The sequence below is a fragment of the Myotis myotis genome, unplaced genomic scaffold, assembly GCF_014108235.1.
Source record: "Myotis myotis isolate mMyoMyo1 unplaced genomic scaffold, mMyoMyo1.p scaffold_m19_p_1, whole genome shotgun sequence".
In the NCBI taxonomy this organism is placed as follows: Eukaryota; Metazoa; Chordata; class Mammalia; order Chiroptera; family Vespertilionidae; genus Myotis; species Myotis myotis.
The window spans coordinates 125,510,734-125,529,113 of NW_023416313.1; the positions used below are offsets into that span (position 1 = coordinate 125,510,734).

Here is an 18,380-nt window from a genome sequence, read left to right on the forward strand (position 1 = left end):
AGAGGCCTGGTGCACTAAATTCATGCACTCAGGGGGGGTTCCCTCAGCCCAGCCTGCATCCTCTCGCAGTCCGGGAGCCCTCAGGGGATGTCCAACGCTTAGGAACAAGCTTAAGCTGGCAGTCAGACATGTTTAGTGCTGCCACGGAGGCGGGAGAGGCTCCCGCCACCGCCGCTGTGCTCACTAGCCGTGAGCCTGGCTTCTGGCTGAGCAGTGCTCCCCCTGTGGGAGTGCAGTGACCACCATGGGGTAGCTCCTGCATTGAGCATCTGCCCCCTGGTGGTCAATGCGCATCATAGCAACTGGTCATTCCACCGTTCGGTATATTTGCATATTAGCCATTTATTATATAGAATGCCTTAGCTGTTTTCTGAAAAGTTTGAAAGCAACTAGACCATCCTGGACTCATGGTATCCTCTGATGGCCATCATAGGGAATTGCCTCACCAGTGTTTCTTCTGTTATTCTTTGTGTACCTTCCAGTGGGAAACAAAACAAAAACACAATAGTGAACAGCTCTATTAATTTTGAGGCCAGTCTGTTTCCACACAGCCACTCCTTTCCCTCGGAATGGGGAATGCTGGAAAATGTTCCTCCTCCATGCTGCCAGACACTCCTTACTGAGGCTTCTGCACTCCTTGACTTCTCCTCCCTCCCTCTCCCTTTACTCTTTTCTCCTTTTCCCCTGGTTCCACTGAATTTTGCCCATCTTTCTCACTCTTTCTTAGTTAATGCAAGGATATTTACATTTCTTTTTGTGAGTTAAAATCTGGTTGGTATAAAGCCTTTAGTGGTAAGAACAAGGAGGCTACATATTTAGAGATAAAAATCCTATATAATAAAAGGCTAATATGCAAATAGACCGAACAGCAGAACAACTGAATAAACAGTCACTCTGATGTGCGCTGACCACTAGGGGGTGTGCTGAACATGGCGGGAGTAGGCAGCAGGCGGCAAAGTGTGAAACATGGTGGGTGTCAGCTGTGGCAGGATGGTGGAGCAGGTAAGCAGGGCTCCAGATCAAGGCAGGGTGCCGGTCACTGTCATTAGGACCAGCCTCTGGTGGTTACTGAAAATTCTTTACTCCTGTGCACTGCAGTCCCACCCAGCGCTCGCACCTGCTGCTTGTGCTGGCTCTGCTTGCACCCGCTGCTTGCACCAGAGCTGCTGCTCGCACCAGAGCTGCTGCTCGCACCCGCTGACTGTGCCTGGACCCGTCAGTGGGTCCGAGTGGCTGCTGCTGTCCCCAATCGCCCCTCAGCGCTTCTCCACCTTTCCCTGCTCCTGAGGGGTGATCAGTGCTGGCAATAGCCACTCACACTTGCTTCCGGCATTGGAGCCACTGCTCACACCCACTTCCAGCGCTGGCCCCACTTGCACCCGCTGCCGGCGCTTAGTGTCAGTCCCGATCGCTTAGCACCATCAGCGGGTGTGAGCAGCGACTGTCAGCCCTGATTGCCCCTGAGGGCTTCTCCACCTGCCCCTGCTCCTGAGGGGTGCTAGGGGCAACAGCTGCCTCTCGCACCTGCTGACAGCACCGACCCTGCTCGCACCTGCAGCTGGTGTCAGCCCCAAATCGCTCCGCGCTGTCAGCGCATGGGACTGGCAGTGGCGGGAGTGGGGCTGCCGGCAGACAGAGGATTGGGGGAGGCATTGGGAGGGGGCAGGCGGGGGTGCGGAGGATGGGCTGAGACCTGCCCCTGTGCCCACTGCAGCCTCGCAGCCCACAGTTCCTTTCAAGGTGCACAAATTCGTGCACTGGGCCATTAATAATATCATCATGTTAGCTATTGATGTCATCTTAAACTCTCTGCAAATTGCCCATCTTCCTCTTCAAACTGTTCTTTAGTTTTTGAAAATCAAAACTGTATTAACACATTGTTTGCGGGTAGTTTTTATCGCGTGCTAACAGGTGGCACGGGCCATTTTTGCTAATTTTTTGCGCAAATGGCAACATTCAGTAAAATTACGATAACTTTAGTTTACTTATTTATACGTTACCCGCATTCTACTGCTAGTCTATAAAAAACGTATTAATACATGTCCCGCGCTCTACTACACTGGTAGAACGTATAAATATGTAAAACGTTTAAATACGTTTCCCACATACAATGTGTTAAAATGTAATTCATATACCATGCAGTTCACTCATTTAAAGTGTATAATTCAGTTGTTTTTAGTATATTCATATATGTGCAATCATCATCATAGTCAACTTTAGACTGTTTTCATCATCTCAGAAAGAAACCTGTACCCATTTGCTGTCACTCCTCTACCTCTAGATCCCACCAAGCCTTAAGCATACTGTAATCTTCTTTTCTGTCTCACTATATTTGCTTATTCTGGACATTTCATATGAATATAATCATATAATATATCTGGTCTTTTTTGACAGACCTTTGCACTTAGCATATTTTCATTTAGTCTCTTCTAATCACACCAGATTTAAAATTCTGTTTCTTAATGTAAATTTTAAACATGCTTATTTTTATTTCATTTGTTTCAAAATGCATTATTTTTCTTTTTCTTAAACATTTTCCCAAAAATGCACTTTAATTATATTTAACTAAACAAATAAAACAATGTTTTTTAAAAAAATTTAAATTTTATTTAAATTTATTTTATGAAACTATGTCATGCCTGTCTTCCCTACTAGACAATGAAAAGCATCATTAGAGCAGAAATGGAATCAGCCTAATACCTATTGCAGTGCCAGATAGTAGCTGTTCAGTAAAAGAACAGAAAAAAGTTTTCCTTTTAATCGTTTTTGGATGATGATATATCCAGACACTCCCGTTGTGGTGTCACTTTAATGTGTGATGTTGAGGGGCTTGCTTTAGGTAATCCTGCTTTGAAAAAACTATCCTGTTTAGCTTGAACTTTTGAAGTCTGCTGTTTTTTATAATTAACTCCCTAATATTTTGAAATGGGTTTAATGAAGCTGAATTTCATTATCTGATGAATTGTCAATAAATGTTATTAGATTGTGGAGATGGGATCCAAGCACTGATAACTTTATAATTAGTGTGCATTGTTATTTTTCATAGTCTCTTCAAATCATTTTTGGAAATAGCAGTGTATACAGCTTTAAAATTTATAATATTTTCTATAATGTAACTACAGTACACATTAAATAGGATTTTGGTGGGCTGATTTAAAAACCTAATCTCTCTGTCACGATGTGCCTATTAGAATATGCATTTTAAAGTTCTAGATTATTGAGTAAAATTTTATCCAACTTGGAAACTTGAAGTTTTTCACCTGTATTTCCAGTTATGGTATTAAAATACATTACCCATTTGGAGAAAAGGACATTTCAACACTTGACTTAACAAAAGTATTAATGGACAAGTGTGGTAGTTTTTTTCATTGAATAATATTATTTTAAAGCCTTTTTTAAAACATAATTTGAATATCTAAGTTTTTAATAACACTGGTTTAAAAATTTTTTATTAAGGTGAAATTTGTGTAACAAAATGAACCATTAATCATCTTAAACTACACAGTTCAGTATATATATTTCATATATTACAGTGTGCAGAGCTATCTTTTCTATCTAGTTTTAGGACATTCTCATCCCTCAGAGGGAAGCTCACACTTCTTCCAGGGGTGGGGAACCTTTTTTCTGCCAGGGACCATTTGGATATTTATACATCATTCAAGGGCCATGCAAAATTATCAACTTAAAAATTAGCCTGCTATATTTGGTCAAACATTTAACTAACTCACCTCTAATGCCTTGGCAGTGTCAGACCAAATGATTTTGTGGGCCTTATATGGCCCGAAGGCCAGATGTTGTTCCCCACCCCTTTCATTAAGTAGTCGGTGCACATCTTTTCATCTCCCTTCCCTCTCCTCCTGGCAACCACTAGTGTGCCTTCTGTCTCTGGATTTATCTGTTCTGGAAGTTCCTGGGACTTTTTCAACACTATATCATTGTGCAAGTTTACTTTTTCTATATTACAAGAATCTTGTATTAAACTATTATAATATAATTAACTGGAATGTGATTATAATATGATGGACTGCATTGATTTTGATACATAATACTTGTTAGCCCAAATTAGAAAGCACCTATTTTACTAAATGAATGCAAGATTGGAAGTTCTGGAGTCTACAAAGTGATTATGAACCTGTGGAAGTTTTCTCAAATTACTTAATGGAACTGGCATTTTATTATTTTCTTGCCTTATTAGGATAGATTTTTTTAGGTTAAAATTTAATCATATTTTGCTAACCCTTATTAAAACATTTTTGCTTATTTTATGGAGTTTTCTTTGAGTAGCAACTATATTTAGACTAAGATATATTCACGTGTGAAAATGGGCATTTTTATTTTACCGGACTTAAGATATTTTTATGAAGTTATTTTATTAAGCAACACAAAAACATTGGTTAATTTTGAATCCTGATAAGTAGAGAAAATATACCAGATAGTTGTTGAAATAAAGATCTGTCTAATTTTTTTCTACCAAATCTCTCACCTGTATAGCCAAACCTGTATTATTTATCTGTCCACTTGGCACTTCTATGTCAGATTCAGAAACTTCAGTGTTTGAAAGTTACATTTCTCTTACATTTCTTTTTTGTGATAGCACTGCTAATTTGTTGATTTATTACTTCAACAAATATGTATTGAACTACATGTAAGGCATTGGTCTTATATTAATGAACATAATAGATATGATCCCAGTATACAACCTATTCGAGTATTTAGTACTCCAATGGATATATCATTATACTTTGTATTAAGTGCAATGAAGGAGACAAAACTGGGGGCAGTAGTAAATAATGGGAGGATTGAGGAAGCTTCTACTTACGAGTGGTCAGGGAAAGCTTCTCTAAAAAAGTGTCATTGAAGCTGAGATGCCACATCTACCCAGTTGCTCAAGCTTGGGAGTTTCCCTCAGATCTTCCCTCTCACCCTCACATTGTCTTCTGAATCTCTCTCAAATTTAGGCCCTCTTCACTCTCTCACTGTCACTGCCCTAGCTCAGGACTTCAATATTTCTTATGGAAATTATTAGGTTACTTTTGTAGTTGGATTCCAGTCTGCCACCCTTTCTTAATTCATTCTTTTCACTGCCTATTACTTGCTACTTCACCTCATCCAATACTCTGAGAACATTTAAAGGCCCTCACATGTTATGTTCTCTCAAGCTTCTGTGCCTTTGTACTATCTATTTTTTTTGTTTTGTTTTGTTTTCATCTCGTCTCCATCTAGCTAACTCTTACTCCTTAGCTCAAGTGTCAGTCTCCAGGAAGCCTTCTTTCTCTCCCAGATTGATTTAGTTACAGCTTTCTCACAGCACTTACCACAATGGATGGTAATTGTTTTTGTATTTTTGATATGGCCATCTTGTGGCTCTGGGCGCCACCATCTTTGAGGGCGTGGCAGGCAATTAGTATATTCCCTCCTTATTGGCTGTGGGCGCCGCTATCTTTGCGATGGTGAGAGGGTCAATTGGCATATTCCCTCTTTATTAGATAGGATTCAAGTTAGAGTGCTTAATACTTAGAGCAGGGGTCCTCAAACTTTTTAAACAGGGGGCCAATTCACTGTCCCTCAGACTGTTGGAGGGCCGGACTATAGTTTAAAAAGAAACTATGAACAAATTCCTATGCACACTGCACATATCTTATTTTGAAGTAAAAAAACAAAACGGGAACAAATACAATATTTGTATTTGCATGTGGCCCGTGGGCCGTAGTTTGAGGACCCCTGACTTAGAGCATTAGTAATTGGGTCTTGATCCCTGTGAGAATTTTGTGAAAGTTTTAGACCTTTTTCTTGAATGATGCATATACATGCACAAATTTTGTACCAGTTTTAATCCATCCATTGATTTAGGTAAGAATCCCTGATATAGAGTGTCTTTCTCATCCTTAGGCATAGGCTGTTTGTCATTATGGCTATCTCTGTGTGTTTTGACACCTGTATTTCCTTTCTGCCTCTGCTTTGTTGCCCTGCACAGTTTCAATTTTGGCATTTTTTTAATAGGCTTGATTCCTATCTCTATCCTTCCAGTTCCTGTGCTCACATAACCAGTACCCATCTTCTCAGATTAATGGTGTTACTTAGTTCCTGTATCATTGAAATTTTTTTCTCTACTTCTGATAGTAAATTGAGGAATGTTCTTACTGACCATCCTGTGCACACACTTACAACTGTGTAATTGATGTTTTTGTTGAGACACAACAAAGCTTTTATGAAAAGATCAGACTTGCATATCTAAGGCACTCTAACCTATGCTTTTTGAAAGAATTATAGTAAAACTTCATGAGTGTTTCTCAATTTCCCAGTATACAAAAAATGTGGGTCAGCAACAGTATGCCATAGATGTGAGTTTATAGATGTGAGTTTTTATCAGACCAGACAAAACTTTCAAACATTACCTTTTAGATATTATTGAGGAAATGTTTTGTATTGTGTTTATCTCTTATACAAGAAATATTTATTTTTTTTGTAATTAAAATACATGGAGAAAATAGCTAAGGTGTCAGTTAAATATAAATAAATTTTGAATTAGGAATATTTTTTTTGTCTGTGTGTATGTGTTTCAGATAAAACAAAATTGACTGCTCTGTCATGTACATTCAGTGCTTACTAAAATTGATGGTTACCATAGGCACCCATTCATTTTGATTAAATTCATTTGAATATAGGAAGCTAAAGCAATGAGGAAGTGCTCTTTAGTTCTACCTGAAGTAATTTTAAAATAACATTTAACTTGAGCATAGTGACTTTTACCTTCATAGGGTTTGGTGATTAAAGCTATGTCACTATTTTTGACATCAACTGACTAATATATCTAGTTTTTCCAGGGCCCAATTTACCATCTTATAATATGTTTAATGAAGCACATACTGAATTTTTTTATGCTACATTAAGGCTAATTCTATGCATACGGCCATTACTTTTGAGTAGTTTAAATACAGTCGCTGCATTTGTTCTACCTAGATATTTTTACATTTTGACAAAGTGGGTTAATATCTTAAATAATTTTCAGACTATATTGTTGTAAAGTAACAGCAGAGTAATTCATTTTTGTGGTATTTTATCATAACATTGTATCACTTTCTTGGAATAGAAAGTCACAAATAATTTTTCCAGTTCTGACTTGTAGCATTTATATGGAAATCTAATTTGATAGCAGAATACTTTATAGGGCTGCTATGACTTGAGAAGAGGAAGTTTTAAATTATAGACATAATGAAAATAACAATACCAGATATCAAGCTGTATTACAAAGCCACTGTTCTGAAAACTGCCTGGTACTGTCACAAGAACAGACATATAGATCAATGGAATAGAATAGAGAACCCAGAAATCGACCTGAACCAATATGCTCAATTAATATTTGACAGAGGAGGCAAGAACATACAATGGAGTCAAGACAGTCTTTTCAATAAATGATGCTGGGAAAATTGGACAGATACATGCAAAAAATGAAACTAGACCACCAACTTACACCATACACAAAAATAAACTCAAAATGGATAAAGGACTTAAATGTAAGACGGGAAACCATAAAAATACTAGAAGAATCCAAAGGCAACAAAATCTCAGACATATGCCGAAGCAGTTTCTTCACTGATACATCTCCGAGGGCATTGGAAACTAAAGAGAAAATAAACAAATGGGACTACATCAAAATAAAAAGCTTCTGCACAGCAAAAGAAACCATCAACAAAACAAGAAAGCCCACTGCATGGGAGAACATATTTGCCAATGTTATCACTGATAAGGGTTTAATCTCTAACATTTATAGGGAACTCATACAACTTAAAAGGAAGATAAACAATCCAATCAAAAAATGGGCAAGGGACCTAGATAGACACTTTTCAAAAGAGGACATTCAGAAACCAAGAGACATGAAAACATGCCCAAAAGTCACTAATCATCCGAGAAATGCAAATCAAAACAACAATGAGGTACCATCTCACACCTGTCAGAATAGCTATCATCAACAAATCAACAAACGACAAGTGCTGGAGAGGATGCGGAGAAAAAGGAACCACTCATGCACTGCTGGTGGGAATGCAGACTGGTGCAGCCACTATGGAAGACAGTATGGAGCTTCCTCAAAAAGTTAAAAATGGAACTCCCATTTGACCCACTGATCCCACTTCCAGGAATATATCCCAAGAAACCAGAAACACCAATCAGAAAGGATATATGCATCCCTATGTTAATAGCAGCACAATTCACCATAGCTAAGATCTGGAAACAGCCTAAGTGCCCATCAGTAGATGAATGGATTAGAAAACTGTGGTACATCTACACAATGGAATACTATGCTGCTGTAAAAAAGAAGGAATTCTTACCATTTGCAACAGCATGGATGGAACTGGAGAGCATTATGCTAAGTGAAATAAGCCAGTCAGAGAAAGATAATTACCACATGATCTCACTCATTTATAGATAATAAAGACCATTATAAACTAATGAACAAAAATAGATACAGAGGCAGGGCAGCATTAAGCAGATTGTCAAACTACAGTAGGAAGGCTGAGGAGGATTGGGGGCGGGGTGGGGTGGGTAAGAGATCAACCAAAGGACTTGTATGCATGCATATGAGCATAACCAATGGACACAAGACACTGGCGGCGGGGTGGGGGGGGGGTAGGGGGCGGGGGGCAGCGGGTAGGGGAGGCTGGGGAAGGTCAAGGGGGAAAAAAGGAGACAAATGTACTACTCTTTGTAATATCTTAAGCAAGAAAAAAAAAAGTTGTGTTTTTAACACCTTGCTGGACTGGCTATTTCAAGGCAGAACTTTCCTGTGTAGCTGGCTGCTTTTCTTTTAGTAGTTTTGGCAACCTACGGTTTCCCTTATTGTTCACAGACCAGTGTTTTATTCTTCAATAATAGCTCAGCTGTAGATATGCTGTTGTACTAATTATCTTGGTAAATATGATGCCAAGAACCAAAAAAGGCTATAAGACGGATAATATAGTCCGTTGTAACTTTTTGCCTTTCCCTATATTATATATCTTTTTAAAAAATCTTTATTGTTGAAAGGATTACATACGTCTCCTATTTCCCCCCATTTACATCTTCTAGCCTGTCCCCAACCCCCACCCTAGGCCTTTACCACCCTATTATCTGTGTCCATGGGTTATGCATATATACTTACAAGTTCTTTGGTTGATCTTTTCCCATCCACCCACCCTCTGTATTATATATCTTGAAGTTACAAATATAACCACTCTTTACTTTCACAAAGCATTCTTACTAAAATTCCATGTTTTATTATTTTTGCTGGATTATATGTCTTGAATCTGATGCGTCCTCTCCATGGAATCATTGTTTCGAGTGATAACTGCTGTTTTGGTATATATAAAGATTTAAATTTCTAAATAAAGTGATCCAAAAGAGGTATAACTTTGTAAAGATGGTCTGTGTTACATGTTGTTTGTGAATTGTCATTCAGATGACAGAATGTATTTGCTTGAACCTCTATCCAGTCATAGTTTTTAGAAATACGGGTAATTCGCCCTAACTGGTTTCGCTCAGTGGATAGAGTGTTTGCCTGCAGACTGAAGGGTCCCAGGTTCAATTCCAGTCAAGGGCACATGCCTGGCTTTCGGGCTTAATGCCCAGTAGGGGGCGTGCAGTAGGCAGCCAATCAGTGATTTTCTCTCATCATTGACGTTTCTAACTCTCTCTCCCTCTCCCTTCCTCTCTGAAATCAATTAAAAATAAAAAGAACATAGAATATTTCTCGAAAGAAGAAAGAAAGAAAGAAAGAAAGAAAGAAAGAAAGAAAGAAAGAAAGAAAGAAAGAAAGAAAGGGAAAGAGGGAGGGAGGGAGGGAGGGAGGGAGTGAGGGAGGAAGGAAGGAAGATGGGTGGTTCAAGTAAGGGATTGGTTGACCAGTAATTTTTTTATTCTGACTTCTTTTTTAGTTCCATCAATATAATTAAACCAAGAAACTTCTTTATACTAGTATCTATCAATATAAGTAACGTCTGTCTATGGTGAAGCTTTAGCAGAGGTTTTGTGGTATTTTTCCATTTGTTGATGGTATAAATTGATTTGAGAAGTAGTGAAATCAAAAAATAAATTGGGACCTAGCCAGTTTGGCTCAGTGGATAGAGTGTTGGCCCATGGACTAAAGGATCCTGGGTTTGATTCCAGTCAAGGACATGCACCTTGGTTGCAGGCTCGATTCCTGACCCTGATTGGGGCATGTGCAGGAGGCAACCAATTGATGTGTCTCTCTTACATTGATGTTTCTCTCTCTCTGTCTCTCTCCCTCCCTCCTGTTCTCTCTAAAAATCAATGGAAAAATATCCTCGGGTGAGGATTAACTACAACAAAACAATTTTTTTTTAAAAAAAAGCTTACTTATATTTTGTGGGTTTTCAGATTGAACAGTTACATCTGAAACATTTATAAAATCCTCCAGGGCTGGTAAAATATCTTTTTCTGCTCATTCTTCTTCAGAATCACTTTCACTGTCAGATACTATCACATTTCTCTCTTGCCTTCATGATGGTCTAATGTCAGACTTATTACTATCTTCTGACAAAGTACTATCTTCCAGCTGACTACCAAAGTCTGACAAATAAAGTATCTGCACATAATTTACTTAAATGGTCTTCTCTGCTGCAATGTGGTATTTTAAAAAGAATTTGATGTATTTTAAAGAATTAGATATATTGTTTGTCACATCTCTGACTAATGAGTTGAGAAAAAGACCTGAGTTAACTTCTGACGGGTCAGCAATGTTTGGACACGGAAACACGAGTATACTTGTGACTGGTCAGCAAGGTGTTAAAAAGAACTAAACACAATACATACAAACTAATCGTTTCTTTTAAGCTAATTTTTAGAGTATCAGATCATTTTGATCCAGTCATATGTAAAGGTTTGGACTTCATTGTCTATATGAATGATATATATATTACTCTGTTCCATAGGGTCAAGAGAAATATGGATTATTAAATGTAACAAAAATTACTGAAAATGGAAAAAAGGTTCGGTAAGTACACAAATAATAAATGTTCTGATATGTTTCATCTGATTGAAATAAAGAAAACATGAATTTAATTATATGCTAGTAGAAATGTTTAAAAAGTCTATAAGAATTTCAAATAATATATTTTCTAATATAATGTATGTATTATTGTCATGAAATGTATGAAATTTTTTCTTTGTCTTGACATATTAAGGTGAAATTAAATTAGACGTGAAAAGGCAGAGGATTCTGAGCAAGGATTAGCTTTATTAAATTTTTTTTAGTAAGTAATAAATGCACATGACAAAAAAACAAAGGTATGCACAATATTTAATCAAAAGTCAGTCACCCAGCCATCAGTTCCTCTCCCCAGAGGCAACAAGCTAAATCTAATGAGATGTAGTATTTTCCTTCAGAGAAAATAAATATATATTTGTATGTGCATAGATTAATTTTTAAGTACAATCTTTTGACAGTTTATCTTGGACATGGTTTCATTTCATTGCATGCAGAGCTGCCACATTGTTTGTGACTGCTGCATAGTTACATATTGTATGGCTATATCACAGTTCATTGAACTATTCATTATTTGCAAGTATGTAAATATGCCTATCTATTGGTAGACATTTATGATGTTTACATTTTGTTGCTATTACCAACAAAATTATACCTAGTGTCTTGCATAGTTTATCTTGTAAGTATATAAATAGGCCTATAGAATCTTATTTATATAAAAACCCTGCATGTAACATCGCGACCGAGGCTCGACCAGCCGGAAGGAAGTCAGTCCTGCAGGGGTTGTCTTGGAAACGGCTGCACCCTCCTGAGCTGTTTCCCGCAAGGGTGGCGAGGTTTCAGGCAGGAACCCGCCCTCGGGGCATGGATGCACTGAGTCCTGGGTCCTCTTAGCCACAGCTGTGCCCTTCCTGAGCTATTTCCAGTAAGGGCAAGGTTTGAGGCAGGAACCGGCTTTTGGAGCATAGAGGCACTGAGTCCTGGGTCGCGTTGCCAAGGGATGCGCCCTCCCTGAGCTGTTTCCTGGGAGGGCAAGGTTTGAGGCAGGAACCGGCCCTTGGAGCGTGGAGGCATATCTTTATAAAGTTTTAATACATTATATTAGAGGTTATGGTAGTACTGTTTTACCCACAGCATCTACAGGAATTGCTGCAATTTTACTTCTCAGTGGAAGCACCTTTCATTCCCAATATAAATTACCCATTCTACTAAATCAGCGGTTCTCAACCTGTGGGTCGCGACCCCTTTGGGGGTCGAATGACCCTTTCACAGGGGTCGCCTAAGACCATCAGAAAACAGATATATAATTACATATATTGTTTTTGTGATTAATCACTATGCTTTAATTATGTTCAATTTGTAACAATGAAATTGGGGGTCACCACAACATGAGGAACTGTATTAAAGGGTTGTGGCATTGGGAAGGTTAAGAACCACTGCACTAAATGAAACTTCAATTTCTAGACTCGATATAAATAGTGAAGTTGCTAAAACTATTAAAAAGGCCCAACTTCTCATTATTGATGAATGCACCATGGCATCCAGTCATGCTATAAATGCCATAGACAGATTACTAAGAGAAATTTGAATGTTGTATTTGGTGGGAAAGTTCTCCTTCTTGGAGGGGATTTTCAACAATGTCTCAGTATTGTACCTCATGCTATGCGATCGGCCATAGTACAAACGAGTTTAAAGTACTGCAGTGTTTGGGGATGTTTCAGAAAGTTGTCTCTTACAACAAATATGAGATCAGAGGATTCTGCTTATAGTGAATGGTTAGTAAAACTTGGAGATGGCAAACTTGATAGCAGTTTTCATTTAGGAATGGATATTATTGAAATCCCGTGTGAAATGATTTGTAATGCATCTATTATTAAAGCTACCTTTGGAAATACTATGTCTATAGATAATATTAAAAATATACCTATACGTGCAATTCTTTGTCCAAAAAATGATCACATTCAAAAATTAAATGAAGAAATTTTGGATATACTTGATGGAGATTTTCGCACATATTTGAGTGATGATTCCATTGATTCCACAGATGATGCTGAAAAAGAAAATTTTCCCATCGAATTTTTTAATAGTATTACTCCTTTGGGAATGCTGTGTCATAAATTAAAATTGAAAGTGGGTGCAATCATCATGCTCTTGAGAAATCTTAATAGTAAATGGGGTCCTTGTAATGGTACCAGATTTATTATCAAAAGATTATGACCTAATATTATCGAAGCTGAAGTATTAACAGGATCTGCAGAGGGATAGGCTATTCTGATTCCAAAAATTGATTTGTCCCCATCTGACACTGGCCTCCCATTTAAATTGATTCAATGACAGTTTCCCGTGATGCCAGCATTTGTGATGACTATTAATAAATCACAACGACAAACTCTAGACAGAGTAGGCATATTCCTACCTGAACCCGTTTTCGCACATGATCAGTTATATGTTGCTTTCTCTCGAGTTCAAAGAGAGTGTGACGTTAAAGTTAAAGTTCTACATACTTCATCACAAGGGAAATTAGTCAAGCACTCTGAAAGTGTTTTCACTCTTCATGTGGTGTACAGGGAGATATTAGAATAAGTTTAATCACTTTATCAGTCATTGTTTGCATCACTGTTGTTTTTATATCATGTTTTTGTTGTTTTCATATCATGTTTTGTCATTTTTATATCATGCCTCTGTTGTTATATCCTTTTGTTACTGTTTATTTATTATTAAATTTATATATTATTTTCATATACATTTTACTAATTTCCTTTCATCTCTCACACTTCTATTATAGAGAAAGGGCAAATAGCAATATTAAAATATTTCCGCTAATTAGTTCCCTTTTAATGTGCACGGATTTCGTGCACTGGGCTACTAGTAAATTTTATAAAAGTGGAATTGCTAGGCCATATTCAATGGTCATCTTCATAGTGTTCCAAATTATTCTCTAAATCATTGAATCAGTCCATACCTCTCAGTAGCAGTGGATTTCTCCACACCTTTGCAGTTTAATATGTTGTCAAATTCTTTGATCTTTGCTTAAAGAGATTAGAGAGAAAATGGTATTCTTTATTTGTCTTTGTGTGTGTGTGGGCGGGGGGAAGAGTGTCATAAGTCATTTGTATTTTTATTGTTGAATTGTCAGTTCTTACCTTAGTTTTTCTCTTGAGTTGTTTGCTTGTTTGGTTGATGTCTTTGTAAACTAAGTTGCATTTTCTCCAGTTTTTAAAAATTTGTAAAATGCTATGATTTTATAGTCCAAATGAGATCAATCTGTTGTTTAAGAAAGGTTTAAAATCTACATGTAGTTGAGCTTTCAAATCTATGTGGATGAGCAATCAAATCTCTGTTTATATTGAACTTTCTTTGTCCAATATTAGTATTGGAAGTTTTTAGTGCTTGAAAATAGCGTTACAAATACTGCAACTGTCTGTTCCTTAAACTGTTCTTCAGTACAAATCACTTGTAAATTGGGTCTTTATTTTTCTCTTTTGACTGTATTTAGTAAAAATAATTCTTTGGCCACTTGGTTTTTATTGTTGTTTTAACGGTGATAGTCTTATAGATTTTCTACTTTTTTGGGGAATACTTTTGTTGATTTATATTTTTCTAAGAATATCATCCATTTTATCATCAAGTTTACATAGAGTTGAACAAAATAGTCTTTGCATTTCCAGTATATTAGTGGTCCTCATATATTTTGATCCGAGGGACCTTTTAAACTCTTAAAAGTCATTAATTACTGCAAATAACTTACGTTTATATAGTTTATTGTTATTTACTGTGAGAAATTAAAACAAAATTTAAGAATATTTATTAACTTTTAAAGCTAATGACCTGTTACATGTTAACATGAATAACATTTTTATGAAGAAAACCCCCTGTATTTTCCAATACAAAAAAATTTCCATGAGAAGCATTATATTGTTTTACATTTTCACAAATCTTTAATATCTGGCTTAATGGAATATAGCTAGATTATCATATCTGCTGGTAGTCAGTTTGCTGTGACATTATTTTGGTTGAAGTATATTAAGAAAATCTTTCTTTACACAGATAAAGTTGAAAAAGGGAAGAATATTTTAATAGCCTTCTCAGATTATTGTGCATATTTTTTTCTGTTGCACTGAAACTCCACAAATGTTAGTTTCAATGAATACTGAAAAACCATGAAAATTCATGGGTCTGTGTTGCACTTTAAATGAATCTTTACCCGTGCATAATTTTATAGCATCTTGTAGGTCATTTGGAAAATACTGGTTTAAGTTTACTGATTTCAAATGTTGACACTTTATTTTATTATATCAAAGAATCACAAATCAGAATAGTCACTAAGTAATGGAAAATTGACAGCTTCACAGAAGCAGATATGCCAAGTTTTCCAAAATCTTTCTTTTTGAAATTTTAATTTTTTATTGTCAACAAATGTGTGTTATGTGCCATTGAGTCAGCTCCGACTCCTAGCCACCAAAGATGAATGAGTGATACCCATCATGTCCTGTCCACAACAGCCTTGTTCAGCTCATGTATACTCATGCCTATGGCTTCTTTTATGGAGTCAGTGCATCTCATATTTTGTCTTCCCCTTACCTGTGGTCTTCTACCTTTTCCAGCATTGTTGTCTTTTCCAAAGAACCCTGTCTTCTCATGATGTGCTCGAAGCAGGACAGTTTTAGTTTTGTGATTTTTGCATCCAGCAATGTCTCAGGCTTAATTTGCTCAAGGATCCACTTGTTCATCCTTCTGGTGGTCCAGGGTATGCTTAGAGCTCTCCTTCAACACCATGTTTCAAGTGAATCACTTTTTTCCTCTCAGCCTTCTTCACTATGTCCCACTTTCACATCAGTACATAGTATTTGGAAATACGAGGGTGTAGATGACCTTAAATCTTGGTCTCTAATGACATATCCTTGCTCTTGGTGATCTTTCCTAATTCTTCATTTGCTGCCCTTCCTAGTCTCAGCCTTCTTTTCATTTCTTGGCTGCAGTCTCCATTGGAATTGATGACTGAACCAAGGTAAGCAAAATCTTTAACAATATCAATTTCTTCATTGTCTAGGTTAAAGGTGTATATTTCTTCTATAGTCACGATTTTTGTCTTTTTAATATTCAAATGCAGTTCTGCTTTGGCATTTTCTTCTTTGACTTCCATCAGAAGTTTCAAGTCATTGCTACTTTCCACCAGTAAGATGGTGTCATCTGCATATCTTAGGTTACTGATATCTTAAGTCATTGATATTTCTTTCATCAATTTTCACTCCTTCCTCTGAATCTAGCCCAGTTCTTTGTATGATATGTTGTATGTATAAATTAAACAAATAGGGAAATGAAGTGCTCCCTGGTCTGACACCTTTGCCTATAGGAAACCATTCTGTTTCCATATTCTGTGACAGCAACTTCCTGTCCATAGTACAGGTTACACATTAGGACAATCAAGTGCTGAGGCACGCCCATTGCTTTCAGAGCAGCCCAGAACTTTTCATGATGGTCACAAAGACTTTACTGTAGTCTACAAAACATAAGAATAACCTTTTTCTGAAATTCTTTGCGGCACTCCAGTATCCAGTGAATGCTCACAATTAGATCTTGAGTGCTACTTTTATTCCTGAATCTACCTTGTACATCTAACATGTCAGTAAACATGTCATTTCAAACACATTTATTGTCTTTGAAATGAAAGAGATTTATTTTTGAGATAATGTCTACTTGCCAGATAGTCAAGTCTAAGTAACCAGAATGTGCCCATCAATCGTTTTTTGCGGTTTGTTTGTTTTTTTCCTGGCAAAAAATTGGGTTCCATGAAAAAATAAATGTGATTAATTCTGCTTGCAACTCATTCACAGAAGTGCTTTAGTCCTTAAAGCAGCTATTGTTAATTGTGTTCAAATTTCTGTATTTGTTCTCACATATATATTTATTACTTCTATAGTATTTTTATTTTGAAAATTAAGCTGAAGTTTATTTAAAGTGGAAATATATTTTACTATTTTTCAATGTAGGGAATCAGTAGATATTATCTAAGGACAGAGATTGAATATTAAAAAATTACAAATAATAAATTATGAAATATTTTAAGACATCCATACAAAACAAAATAGTAAAATAAAATGACAGAACAAGCACCAAACATATCTATCATATCACAATTTCAACAAATGTAAATCAACTATACTCATTTATTAAAAGTAAAAGGTGCTCAGACTGAAGCACAAATCAAAACCCAACTAAATATTATATATAAAAGAGACGTCTAAAAATGATTCACAAATTTAAAAAAAGAAAAGCTTTTCAAAGATATGCAAAGATCAGGAATAGGGATCTTGATAGCAGACAAGTTCAATTCAGGCTAAAAGCATTAAGCATCACAAAGATTAGTACTTTTGAATGATAAAGCACAGTGAATAAATCCACTATGAATCTTAATCATTAAGAACAGCCATTCACCAAATGCATGAAGATTCATAGGCAAAAAGAACAGGAAATAAAAAGATAAATAGATAGAAACTTGGATATAGTAAACTTTTTTTCCTAATTTGTTTTTATTCTTGACACTATTACAGATATCTTCCATCCCCCCCTAAACTTTTTTTTTTTTAATTTCTTTATTGATTTCAGAGAGGAAGGGAGAAGGAGAGAGATAGAAACATCAATGATGAGAGAGAATCATTGATTGGCTGCCTCCTGCACACCCCACACTGGGGACGGAGCCTGCAACCCAGGCATTTGCCCTTGGCCAGAATCAAACCTGGGACCCTTCAGTCCGCAGGCCAATGCTCTGTCCACTGAGCCAAGCCAGCTAGGGCCGCCCCCCTAAACTTTTTTTGAAATTTAGAATATTTGTCTTTTCCCCTCTGTTTTATTGAGAAATAATTGCCATACATCACTGTATTAAGTTTAAGGCATACAGCAAGATGGTTTGGTTTACATATATTGTGAAATGATTACCATAATAGGTTCAGCTAACATCCATCTTCTCGTATAGATACAATAAACAAAAAAAGAAGAAAAGAAAAAAGGAAAATATTTTCTCCTTATGATGAGAACTCATATGATTTACTCATAGTTGTCATGTTGTATTATATGCCTAGTACTTACTTATATTATTACTGTGAGTTTGTATATTTTGACCACCTTCCTCCCCCTACCTTTGTTACAGAGAACCAAAGAAATACCAAGCACGCTTCCTAGAGAAAGGGAGAGACCCTGTTTATTAACACTAGTAGACTCCAGGAATAATTTCCAAATCAGAGTGAAGAAACATGCAGAGAACCTGTCTATATATCCCGCTGGGGTCTTTGTCTTGCAGATATGCCCCCTCCCCCCCTTCATGGCCCTGCAGGAAGGCCCCCAGGTGTCAGGCCACATCCGATGGTCTGTCCTGGCACCAGCATAACAACCCCCCCTGCCCCCC

General features: G+C 36.9%; 1 protein-coding gene across 16 annotated transcripts in view; it reads left to right on the top strand.

Annotated features, from left to right (window-relative positions):
• The window catches only part of ARHGAP12 (Rho GTPase activating protein 12), a 206,078-nt gene that overhangs the window by 153,405 nt on the left and 34,293 nt on the right, over positions 1-18,380 (top strand). For 14 of the 16 annotated variants that reach the window (XM_036351214.1, XM_036351162.1, XM_036351195.1 and 11 more), the window contains 2 exons: positions 10,926-10,987; positions 15,927-15,986. In XM_036351214.1, the coding sequence (XP_036207107.1) occupies positions 10,926-10,987; positions 15,927-15,986 (122 nt within the window). The remainder of the gene's footprint in view (positions 1-10,925; positions 10,988-15,926; positions 15,987-18,380) is intronic. The other 2 variants (XM_036351176.1, XM_036351205.1) reach the window with 1 other exon arrangement.